Source organism: Podarcis tiliguerta (assembly GCF_965153285.1).
Source record: "Podarcis tiliguerta genome assembly, chromosome: 3".
Classification (NCBI taxonomy): Eukaryota; Metazoa; Chordata; class Lepidosauria; order Squamata; family Lacertidae; genus Podarcis; species Podarcis tiliguerta.
The window spans coordinates 28896403-28909725 of NC_139536.1; the positions used below are offsets into that span (position 1 = coordinate 28896403).

Consider the following 13323-nt stretch of genomic DNA (forward strand, 5'->3'; position numbering starts at 1 on the left):
AGCGCCGCAACCCCAGAGTCAGCCATGACTGGACCTAATGGTCAGGGGTCCCTTTACCTTTACCTAGGTTGTCACTTAGTGCAGTTTGGCACAGCTCCACGTCACCAGCCTTGAAACCTCTACAACAAGTGTAACAGCATAAGATCAACATCTGCAGGAAAAACTAATAACCTAACATTTGTAACTAGATTCAAAACATGATCTCAAACCCTGGGTTGAAAGCACATCATGGTTAGCCTAAACTAGGGGTGGTTAACTTTTTTGAGAGCTCCAGTGGCTGCACAAAAACATGGGTGTAAATGTTTTATTTTTAAAAAATGGCATGTGGTGGGCACAAGACCCTTTTGACATCCTGGTGTTACGGAAAACCAAAGGAACAGTTTTTGTTTGTAATGATAAATTTTTGAGGACATACGTGGTTCAAGGGCTGCAGTTTCGTCAACCCTGTCCTAAACTATGATTAATAGTGCAAAATGCAGTGATGAGCCATGACGAGGCAAAGTAGGGAGGGCAAATCTACACAATAAGAAAGGGGCAGCAAGCCAGAAAGCCCAATTCAAATCCTTTAACCAGTTAGGGATTGTTACCTACATAGCCCCAACAAATTTAATTCCCGCAACTCATTCAAAAAAAAGCTTCAGCTCTGAAAGATTAAGAGTTGAAAACCGTATCATGCTCTGTAATTATTTCACTTTCTTATATAGCTGCCATCATACCTGCTCTGTAACTCCAGGGTGTCGTGGAATCTCGTAAGTTCGGCATTTAAGCTGCATGACAGGATCTTCGTTCAAAAGCTGTGCCAGCAGAAGTACTCCATTCTAAAAAGTGAGAACAACGAAGCTGAAAGAGTATTCACTCTATTACTGGTGAGATGGGGCTACAAGTCACAAAACCTCAAAGGTCACATCACACATTACATGTTTTTCCAGCACTACAGTCGTACCTCTGCTTACGTATCCCTCCACTTGTGTAAACTTTGGGATACGTAAGCGGCAAACCCGGAAATATATTTCCAGGTTTTTGCCACGCGCGCATGCGCAGAAGCGGTCCCTCTGGTTGCAGAAACCTCAGGATCCGACCGGAGTTCCAGAACAGATCCCGTCCACAACTGGAGGTACCACTGTATAGGAATTTTAATCTAGTTTTGAAGCATAGTGCTAGTTATGTTGGATGTTTGTCATAAATACACTTGAATAAGCAAGCAGCTAAGTAACGGCTGTCTTCTTGGGGCATTCATATAAAAAATATCACACGCGCCGTAATTCAGCATCGTTAATTCTACACAAGAAAACCATGGTACATGAAACAGCCCTCAGCAGGCAGGCAAACCATGGTGACAAGTGACAAACCTCTGTGTAGAAGCGAACGTAGCCAGAGGTGAAGCCCACAACAATACAGGTCCAGTCAGGTCGTCCTGTTGAGCTCCTGTCTCAAAGAAAATGAAAGGCATTCTGTCAAGTCTTACTCTGAATTGATGAAATTACCATGGGTGTCTCTAAAGGCAGCACCAGGCTTTGTAAAGGAGGTCTAGCTGTGTGTGTGTTTTTAAAAGCATTTTCTTACCTCTTTTGACTTGCCAGTGGGATGCACAATACACTGCTCACACATTCACTAGAGGAAAAACACAGCAGTATTAAGCACTCTGCCACGAAGAGAACTGTCAGCATTAATAACATTACAAAACAGAGTGGGATTCATCTAACAAACCCTGTCAACAGAAGCCCTGAGCAACAGAGCTTCCTCCCCATACGTCTGCTGCAGTTGGTCAACAGAGCAGAGGGAATGTTCGATACAGGCCCTCTTCCACACAACCCAGTATACACCACATAACTGCACACCTAGTAAAGATGGATTTATGGCACAAGCCATTTGTTTGCATATTCTGTGCTGATGTTTTCCTCCAGCTACGCAGTCTAGATTCGTTTAGGCTTTCTCCTGCCCGTGCCTAACAAGGCCATGGACATTTCATGTTAATTAGCCCAGAATAAGAGAACGTGAACCACTGCACATCATCACGGGGATGCCACATGTCTAAATCCAGCATCTCTGTAGCACCACCACGACCCCCCTCCTTTTCCTACCTCCACTTCACAACACTACTCAGTGTCTAACTGGAATAGAGAGCTTCACAAATTCATCTAGAGAAGCTACACCTAAAAATGTGAAGAGGAGACAAAGCCCCTCAAAATATTGCAAGCAATTAAATCAAACAGGGAAATTTTAAATTCAAAAGAATGTTTTAATCACTTATCAATTAACTGATTAAGGTCTGCTGTTCTAATTAATGGCAATTTAATAGCATCCTTGTGCCTGTCTAAAAAACAAAGGTGCTGCCCTTTAAAGCTTTTGGCAGTTTATGATGCATAGCAATTTTAATAGCCGTTTTCTTCTTCTAGGTATCTTATTTGCTATACGGAATCATTGTGCTCAACCAGTAGCTCTCTTCCTCCACATACTTTCCCATTCTCATACATGAATAGAAGGAATTTTCTCCACTGGAGAGAATGAGAACAAGACGTGTGTGGATGCTTCTTGGAGAGGGCTGGATCTCAGTGGTAGGGTCCCCTTCCTGCCTTGCATGCACAGTCCTGGGTTCAACCCTGGGTAGGGCTGGGAAAGAATCCTGTCTGAAACCCTGGAGAGTTGCTGCCAGGTAGCGCATGCCAGCCTTCCCCAACCTGGTGCCTTCCAGGTGTTTTGAGTAACTCCCAACTGGCCAGCTTCAGCAATGAGCAGGCATGATGAGAGTTCTAGTTCAAATCACCTGAAGGGCACCAGGCCGGGGGGACTGGCTTAGACGTAATGAACTACATGGACCAATGATCTGACTCAACACAAGGGAGACTTGTATGTGCATTCCTTTGGATCACGTCTTACATATAAGTTTTGACAGAGCAGCAAAAAAAATAATCAGTGGCGTTCTCATTCACAACATAGTCTAGATCCCATGCCTACCCTTCTTCAACATTCAAAGAGCCACTCCAGCCAACAGCAAACTGCATTTCTTCTTTCCCTTTTTCACTGTGCTTCCATTTTGCTGGGAAGCAGAGGAGAGAAAAGTGGATAAAGTGTTATACTTTAAGGTAACACAGTTAAATTAAAAGGTGGTGTTTTTCTTGTGTATCACCCATAAAAATAAAGGTTTCAGCTTCCAGGCATTTAACTATTTTTCTTTTATTCTGCACTACAAAGATTTTGCCTTGTAAAAATATATTTCCCTAGACTTCCTTCCATAATAATTCTATATGCACTTACTTGGGAACAGCAATAACACTCTAATACTTATTTTAATGCATAAGCCAAAATGGGAAGATACATTCTTTAGCAACCACCTGATTCTTATTGCATCTAAAGTCAGATCATAGCTTTGTTGGAAACTACACTGGTACCTCGGTTTAAGAACAGCCCTGTTTATGAACTATTCGGTTTATGAACTCCACAAAACTGGAAGTAGTGTCTCGGTTTGTGAACTTTACCTTGGTCTAAGAACGGAATCCGAACGGTGGAAGGGCACCAACGGCAGGAGGCCTCATTAGGGAAAGCACGCTTTGGATTAAGAATGGTTTCGGCTTAAGAATGGACTTCCGGAACAGATTAAGTTCATAAACCAAGGTACCACTGTATAGCAAACGGAAGAGGTTGTTCCATTCATACAAGGAACTCAAAACCAGGGGTGACTTTCATTGGAAGAAGGGGTGGGAGGCTAATTCTCCCTGTGCCCTACATGCCACCTCCCCCACCAATCCAGATAGTTCCCTCAATCCTCCTTTTTTGGTGGCACAGGAACCTACAAGGAGACGCAAGAATAAGATAAAATTGCCTCTTCTCCTTCATGCAATCAAAGTACTCCTTGAGTGAAGTTCCACTTAAAATTCAGGTTTATCAAACTGTATCAATAAAAGGTGGGGAAGAATGTGAAGCAGTGGCGTAGCGTGGGTTGTCAGCACCCGGGGCAAGGCAAGTAATTTGTGCCCCCTAACCCGTGGATTTTAGCACTGATTTTAGCACTGCGAGTGTGAGCGCCCCCCCCCCCGATGTTGTGCCCGGTGCGGCCGGCCCCCCCTGCACCCCCCACGCTACACCACTGATGTGAAAATTAAGTATTCCTAATATGTGCTTTTGCAGAAGCAATGTTATTTGCTGCAATTGTCCTCTAGCCACCCCCTTAGTGACAGGACCACAGCAATTGTAGAACAGTATCTTACTCCTATAGCTTTCTTGTTGAATAAGGAAAATCTGGTGACTACCATCCATTGTGCTTTGTCAAGCCCATGGTTCTGCTTTATTATCTGCTGCACTTTGTAATGAAAAACAAGTTTCCTTTCTACCTCCTCCCTCCCAAACCCATTTTCCTTTAGTGCCATGTCTTTTAGATTGGAAGCCTGGGGACAGGGGTTGCCATATTACTGATCTTTGCAAGCTGCTGCAGGAGCCTTTTTTAGCTGAAGAGTGGGGTAAATACACTTTAAATAAACAAACAGAACTCCAGCGGAAATGGGAACAAATTAAAAGTCTGTGATATACTTACGCACAAAAAACACAGCTTTCTGCTCACGAGCTATTGCCATGAGATCATTTGTTGGCGACAAGGATAAGACACAGTCCTGAAGCCAGGAATTTGCCTGAGTCTTAGAAGTTGATTCTTCCTCCTCCTCCTGTGTACAGTGATTTTTAAAGCTATTAATTTTCTGGGCAACATATATACTGTTTTAAAGAAACATATATGCCCACACTCACACAAAAGAGAGCAGCATTTAGGGAAAATGTAAATAAGCCTATTTCCATGTAATTGCAAATTTCGTAGGACGGTGAGAGAACTTGATTTTTCCGCTGTGCAATGGCTCTCAAAGCAAAAGCTATTTTCATTTTGATGATTGTAGTTAAATTTCTTAGCAACTTTAAGGTGTCGTTTGTGCAAAAACATGTTACAAATATTTGAATAAAATAAGGTAGGATGTACTCATAACAGGAAGAAACACTGTATGATCATCAACCTGTAAGGTGGATGGGTGAACTGAACCTTAAAAGTTTAATTACTGAAAACAGTTAACAGAATTACTCAAGGGATTATTCGTATTATTCCAAGAAACAAAGAGTGCACAGCTACAGAAGGCATAATTAGTAATGAAATCAAACAGAGAGGCTTACAGGTCCTTGTGTTTCTTGTTCATCCCATGCTCCCCAACCATCTTCTTCCCAGTTTGCTGGTTTACCTAATATTGAAAAATTCTAGCTTAGTTTCAAAATCATAACCATGGTCCATATATTGCTTTTAGATGCCTAGAAAAGCATTTGATTAACTATGAATTTTAAATATAGAAATAATCGTAAGGGGGTTTATAAAGCAATACCCATAACAGCCTTTGAAGGGAAAAGACTGCATGCAAAGCCACCTCTGCAGACAACTCAGAGGCAGAAGGTGCAGAGTCTAAATACCCGACCAGGGAGAGAAGTCTGAGCCAGCAATCACTGGGCACGCAGACCTGCACAACTTGCCTCACATCAAATCAAATGTAGCTTGACTAGTATTGGTCAATCAACTGTTTTGTAGAAACAGGCAGGCAACAAAAACAGGATATCAATCAAACTCCGTCTTCATCGAACATGTCTGGTGAGATGCCTTCAACTTGCTCGTTCCCAGGTTTTGCAAGTCCGCTCCAGAATCCATGCTGCCTTCCGTATAAGCTCTGCTATAAGCACTATATGTCACAACCTACATATTTCCTCTTTCTATAAACATGTCGATCATCTCACAGAAGCAGTATAAGAACTTTGGTCTAGGATAGCTCACTAAAACAGGTCCTGTATTTTGATACACCTGTCTAGGAACAGGAGCACTTTGCTGTGGAACCTGACATCACCATGAAAATGAAACAATGAAGAAGAAATAGATGTTTCTTTGTAATTTCTGTTACATACTGAAGAAGCTGGGTGTTTCACAACTTAAACTGAAAAGCAACTGGCTTTCTCCTCTTTAGGCAATTAACACAGTATGCCAAAAGGGACTATAAAGCCATAGAATCTACTGCTTTTGGCCACCAATTGACTAGGCAATACTAGAACAAAACACTCAGTTTTCAATATTTGCTGAGTTCATTGCATATTTTTCTTTCTGCCAATTTTGTTCAGCATAGCTGCCAGGGCTACAAAGAGCATCAAAATCAAGCCAGCTAGACTACAGCAAAACTACTCTGCCCCATTTCCAAGTATTATGATCAGGTACATAGATTCCACTCAGGGAAAGATGGCATTAGAATACCAAAGCCAAAATGTCTAAGCAGGACTGCTTTTAATTAGAAGTTTATTACTGCCAGCACTGATGTACACCATTTTGGAAGTAACCACTGCTGCTAAAGCCATTACCCACACACAGCTACTATTTATAAAAACTCCCACGGAAAAGCAATTTATTGAACTGAAAAGGTCTCCACATAGTCTGAAGAAGTGAGTCACTCGACCTTTGTGCATAACAACCAGAATAAATCATTTCCACCTCCGACTCAAATTTAGAAATATTCGAGTTCGTGCAGTTAATAAAGCCAAGCTAGAAATCCCTATGGCAGACATATTTCACTTTGTCATAGGGAGATACTGAATGAAAAGCACAGAAGGGCATCATAAGGAGCTCATCCTATGCAAAGTTAAGCCAGTAACTGTTAGAAAGCAACTGTGAAATACTCTGTTCTATACATTCTGAAGCTTTCTAGAAGAGGCATGTTCACCATTACATCTGGAAAATGAAAATGCTGTTAATTTTGTAATGTTCCTAAAGGGTTTTATATATTGCTGCACCCTGCCCTAATGTTTTGTGAGAGGGAAGTACATAAATTCTTGAATGAAGTAATAAATAAATAATCATAGTATTGATATTAAAAAGAAACAATTGCCAAAAAGCCACAAGTGATCCAAGGGGGGGGTATTGGTTTGTTTTGTTCTTGTTTTTATTATGTATTGTGTGTTTTTAACTTACATTTTTATGCTGTGAACCGCCCAGAGACCTTCAGATGAATAAATAAAATAGATCAGTGTTCAAGCCTGCCAAACCCACATTTCACCCAAACATGCACTTGGGAACTCCTTTCTTAGTTTTGACCCTATATCTGTATAGTGGAAGTTCTGTCATTGCGGTATAACCCAGTAGAGCAGGGGTCAGCAAACTACAGCCCGCGGGCCACATACGGCCCAAGGGGGTCATTAAACTGGCCCCCGGCCCTTGCCGCCCACACGGTCAATTCCCTCGCCGGTTTAGCTCCACGCAGAGACTAACTTCCGGGACGCAGCGGGCAGAAAAGTTTGCCAGCCCCCGCAGTAGAGGGTAACAACCTACCAGCTGAAGACCAATGTACGAGATGATCTTTATGGGTAAATCCCTTTGGTACCCTTGTACCACGGAAGGTCTTTTAATCCAGTGGATGCTTCCACAGATGGAAGAGGGGAGGACATGTCTGCCAATTCCCCTTTCCTTCCTGCTCCAGCACCAAAGAGTGGCTCCAGAGAGTTGAGGAACCCTCTGAAACAGAGCAGATGTCAAGGGGCCAGAGCTGCCGGGAGAAGGATGAACAAGAACAAACTCTTTCCTCCTCTTATCTTAATAATAATAATAATAATTTATTATTTATACCCCGCCCATCTGGCTGAGTCTCCCCAGCCACTCTGGGCGGCTCCCAATCAAGTATTAAAAACAATACAGCATTAAATATTAAAAACTTCCCTAAACAGGGATGTCTTCAGATGTCTTTTAAAGATAGGTTAGCTCCTTATTTCCTTCACATCTGAAGGATGCGGGCACCACTACCGAGAAGGCCCTCTGTCTGGTTCACTGTAACCTCACTTCTCACAATGAGGGAACCGCCAGAAGGCCCTCGGCGCTGGATCTCAGTGTCCGGCCTGAACGATGAGGGTGGAAACGCTCCTTCAGGTATACAGGACCGAGGCCGTTTAGGGCTTTAAAGGTCAACACCAATACTTTGAATTGTGCTCGGAAACGTACTGGGAGAAGTGTCTTCTTAACAGAAGTGTCTTCAGAATCAGAAATACTTTCCATAAATGCAAGGCACCAACTGGATTCCACCCTATGATTTTATTTTAAATCAATACACATTCAATAAATCCACCATTAATTAACTCATTGTGGTAGCCAATTGGGTCACCTAAACTCCACCAAAACGAAGAGAATAACAACGGAAGTTAAATTTAAACAAGCCCTTATTCTTAAGCACTGCTTTTTTAAAATGCAGTACGTATTTGGAAAAATCCAATTACACAAATTATCCCAGGTTTAATCTTAACTGGGGTGATTTTCTGTGGCATCATGACACTAATAGCCTCTTAGCGATACAGCCAAGTTTTTATTAAAATTAGCATGGAGTCTGCTGCACAAAGAGAAATATTAAACAGTTAATTTAATAGCTTGGTTGCTTTTATTATGTTGGTGTCTCTTTATTACAGCTCTAAATCTTATGACAGGTCAAACTGAAAATTTTAAGCACATGCTGACATCATAAGCTATTCCTGACAACTCTCTTCCTCAGTAAAAACCTTCCCCAAACCATTCCAATCTCTGCACATCTGAACTTCCTCTGCCAGTTAAGTCCACCATAACTCCTCAGTTGGAAATAGTTACCTACTTGTCCATGGCAAGAAACAATTACCTTTACTTGACCAGGCAAGAAAGTCTTCAAAACACTTCTTGTTCTATTTTCCTTCAAGGCTATAGGTGACTTACACCAATACACAGGTTTATTGGAGCTTTTCAAATCAAGGCTCATGCTTGTTGCAAATGCAAGAAAATGCAAAAAATTAATCCCTGGGTACAAGACACTACTCAGACAGCATAGTCACATCAAAAAGCAGGAGAATCCTATGCATGGAACTATGGTTGTGTTTAGCATTGAAGATTATCTGTGCTATCCTAAGCATGAAAGTCACACTCCCAGGTGAGATTTGTTTGGGATTGCATTGTCAGTCATATTAGAAATTATCTACAGCTCAAGGTACATAAATTTCATTGTTAATAGTTCAGAATGCATCAGTGGGGGCGGGGTAGTTATTCCATTTATATACCGCCCTAAACCCACAGGTTTCAGGGCAGTTCACAGGATAAAATCACAATATAAAAACACTAAATACATAATCAAAATAGAAACAAAACCAACCCAATAACCCCCACAACACATTTTTAAAGGGCATGTATACGCTTCCCTCTGTCAAAGCCCACAAAAGATCAGTAATAACCCTAAATAATATTTTTTTTAAATTATTATTATTGATTAGATTTAAACACTATCCTTCATCAAAAGATCTCAGGGAGGTTCAGGGTAAATAATCTGAAGTAACCACAGATCAGGTTCCAAAGCTCTTCTTATTTATAAGCTCTTTATAACATTTCACAGGCATCATATTTTTTAAATGTACAAAGTTAACGAATTATTAAGGATAATGTAGATTAAGCACAACATAGTCAGGAAATCTTAATTATCCAGTCTTGCCAACACCCCAAAATTTAGGGACATTCTTGCAGAACTCTTCTGGCACAAGGAAGCCACACTTAAAAAGCTAATGAAAACTCTTCCAGGGCTTTGATTTCCTGCATAGCAGGGGGTTGGACTAGATGACCCTCGTGATCCCTTTCAACTCTACAATTCAATGGATCTATGATTCTATGACATACAAATAATATGAAAAATTAATTGTGGTTCTGTTGTTCACAATCATTTCTCTAGGCCAAAGCTGTTCCTCATTATAGAGAAGCATTACTGTATTTCTATTGCACAAGGTACCAAATTCAAAACATACCCTGTAAATTACATCTATGGCTCACTTTAATAAGACAAATAGTTTATGCAACGCAGTTAATGGAACACAAGAAAATACTGTGACGCCTGTTGTCTTATTCCAAAAAGGTGTGACAGTTGAGAATATAATTTTCTGGCTACATTTCTAACACAGATGGCATACTGTTTAGTGAAAACTTTTCCATGCTGTGTAGACTCAGGAGATGCTATGTAAGGTCATTTTTGCTCAGGAGCTACCTTAAAGAATGGCACTTCCAGGTCTCCTCTGAAAGCCACAAGAAATAAGGACAGAGTTCTCAATATCGGGGGGTGGGGGGTGGACAGCAGCAATGAGAATATATTTTGCCTACTCTGTACGTCCATGAAAATCCTCATGCCTATAGGACAGATATTTTTATTCCATAAAGCACATAGCTGAATCAATTCAATCAGAAGGCTATTACACTGATAGCGCCTACAATTGACAAGAGGAGAAAGGGACTATTTTGGATAGTAAACGCCACTGAGCCCAAACTTCAGTGACAGACTCAGTAATTTTGAGTTTTTGTTGTAAAACAATTTATCTTTTTTACAAGCCATGGTGAAAGGCAAAGTGTCTTTCAAGAAAAGTCAATTGCCACAACAAGGGTTAATAAAATGCTTAGTAAATCACTTAAAGGCTCTATTTACAAACAAGCAGTACAGTGTATTAATTTTGTTAAACAAACAGAATTACATCAGATCTTTGCTAAAACTTCACCCCTTCTTTTAAGAAAAGAACAATTACCTTATTATGGTATGTTTTTATAAAGGCAACAGACATTTACAGTCAACTTCAGATTGTAAATGGGTGCACATGATTAAATGCTCATCCCACAAAAATCCCCAGCATTCAGAGAAATAATACTGGTATGTCAAAAAGAAGCTAGGAGGAGCACCTTTCCCCCAACATCTAGTTTTCTATGTACAGTAAAGCTACAATCCTAAAACACACATATGCAAGAAACAGCCTCACTGAATTCAGCAGAACTTTCCTCCAAGTAAGCGTGCATGGATTGTACCATTTTGTTTTGTTATTGCAAAAGTAAGATTGTGTCTTGTGAGCCCTCTGAATCTGAAACGGACACATTTTGCTAGATCTTCTGCTGTTTGTACCAATATCACTGCTTTGCTGCACTAATATTCTGCACTTTAAAAAAACAAAACAAAACAAAAACCTCATGAAAGGGATATTAAAATATAAGGTCCAAGTTAGGCATGTGGAATATAATGCAAGAACACATAACATATCCGTTTAGCATTTGGCCTTCACAGGATAAGCAGACATCATCATCTTTGACAATCACAAATGAAGGCAAGTTACTCCTGGGCTAGTTTATTCACAAAACTTGACATATGACATTGTTAGCAGAATCCAGCAGGAATCCCCAAATCATCCAGAAGTTACATGGAGAAACCACTCTGCCATAACTTTTACTTTGGTTCAGAGTGATGACCCACCACCACCACCACACCCAAAAAGTCAATCCAACTAGTGAATCGTCAGTCCACAGCCCATGGACTTCATGTCAGTAAGACCACAGAGCAAAGGATCCCACCTAGTCCCCTCTGTAGAAATAAAGTACAGGTAACACACACACACACACGTTACTTACAGCACTCACAGGTGCCACAAGTCAGCCTTGTAAATAAGTTGGTTAAAAAAAAAGTTACTTGCCTGCAAAGTAATATTACTTGTGTACCAGCGGCTGGCACAAGAAGAGAAATAACTCCTCTCCTACAGCAGCCTGCTGTATTTCTATGCTAGGAACAGTGGAGAGACAAGAGCACTCCTTCCCTGAACTACTCCACTCGCCTCCGGCTACTAGGCTAGTGTGTAGATGCAAGACTGCCATAAACAGCCCATCTGTCATTCCCTTCTCACGGACACACACAGAGCAGAGAAACGTGAAGCTGTACCAGGATCTACAAGCAGAAGGCTTTCAATTAGCATCGGAAGGAGCTCTACTTAAAGGGATCTACTTCTAAGTAAACGTCACAGAAGGATCTGGGTCCCTGGGCCTTGCCCACGGGAGGAAGAAAAAAACCCAAAAAAAACCAGAGTGGTGAAAGGTGCCTTGGGCATGGGGCGACGACCCCTCGCCCCGCCATCCTCTGCCTTTGGTGTCCCATCGTCCAATAATGGAAAAGTTGAGCGATGACTGACAGGAGGACAACAGGCAGCTGCAGCACCGGTAGAGCTGCTGAAGTGCATTCTTTCCAGCACCCTCTCGGTCCCCTCACTCACCTCCGCCGCTTTCCTTGGCGCCCCCCGCTACACCACCGCCACCGCCGACGCCCCCCTGGCGAAGGTGCGAACACAGGAAATCCCGCGCCGACTCCAGGTCCTGGAAGCTGCAGAAAGGCACGAGCGCGCAGGCCATGTTGGCGCCAAGCGGGCTCTCTCCCCTCTGCCCGCGACCACCCTTTTCTCTAAAAGCGACAGCCGCCCCCGCCCCCCTGCGCCCGGCCTGAGCTGGCTCGCGAGCTCAGCAGCCAACACAACCCGGAAGCCGTCGGCGCCTCAGCCTGCAGTTCCGCGCACGCGCAAGAGGGAAGGCAAGGAAAGGGAGGAGAGCTGAACCTTGAATGACGGCTCTGGGGTCACGTGGCTCTCAGAGGAGGAGGCGGCGACGGGGCGGAGAATCCCGGCCTCACGTCAGGCGACGCTTCGCTAGTCACGTGGGAGAAAGAAGCAGGTGGAGGCCAAGCGGAGTCCTTTAATAGAGCGGGTTAGGCGGGAGAGAGGCTCTGAAACTCAGGACGACTCAGCCTCCAAAAAAGATTTAGTGAGACCAGGCGCGGATTTACTTTGGGACTAATGAAGCTTAAAGTTTAAAAACAAGAAGGCATAGGAAATTTGTATTCACACGTGGTGAATTTTTGTATCCCGCTTTGACATGGGAGATAATCCAGTACAGCAAAACCTGAGATGTGATGGTTTGTTGTTGTTTAGTCGTTTAGTCGTGTCCGACTCTTCGTGACCTCCTGGACCAGAGCACGCCAGGCACTTCTGTCTTCCACTGCCACCCGCAGTTTGGTCAAGCTCATGCTGGTAGCTTCAAGAACACTGTCCAACCATCTCGTCCTCTGTCGTCACCCCTTCTCCTTGTGCCCTCCATCTTTCCCAACATCAGGGTCTTTCCCAGGGAGTCTTTTCTTCTCATGAGGTGGCCAAAGCACTGGAGTCTCAGCTTCACGATCTGTACTTGCAGTGAGCACTCAGGGTTGATTTCCTTAAGAATGGATAGGTTTGATCTTCTTGCAGTCCATGGGACTCTCAAGAGTCTCCTCCAGCACCATAATTCAAAAGCATCAATTCTTCGGCGATCAGCCAGCTCTCACTTCCATACATCACTACTGGGAAAACCATAGTATGCAGACCTTTATTTAAAAAAATAATAATATGGTGATCAATGTGGCAGAACAACCCCATTGAAGAAGATAACGGTGGTGACCCAAACATTGTTGCTGCCTCACAAAGCTGGGACCTGGGGAGGCTGGCACAAGC

The 13323-nt window shown here is 42.6% G+C and overlaps 1 protein-coding gene across 1 annotated transcript in view; it reads right to left on the bottom strand.

Moving 5' to 3' along the window:
- RAB3GAP2 (RAB3 GTPase activating non-catalytic protein subunit 2) overlaps window positions 1-12429 on the bottom strand; it is a 48408-nt gene extending 35979 nt beyond the window's left edge. The window contains exons 1-7 of the mRNA XM_083433270.1: window positions 12061-12429; window positions 5149-5213; window positions 4529-4655; window positions 2956-3037; window positions 1564-1611; window positions 1350-1425; window positions 717-818 (exon numbers count right to left, since the gene is read on the bottom strand). Of these exons, the coding sequence (XP_083289396.1) occupies window positions 717-818; window positions 1350-1425; window positions 1564-1611; window positions 2956-3037; window positions 4529-4655; window positions 5149-5213; window positions 12061-12196 (636 nt within the window). The 5' untranslated portion in view covers window positions 12197-12429. The remainder of the gene's footprint in view (window positions 1-716; window positions 819-1349; window positions 1426-1563; window positions 1612-2955; window positions 3038-4528; window positions 4656-5148; window positions 5214-12060) is intronic.
- Window positions 12430-13323: the final 894 nt, after the last annotated feature.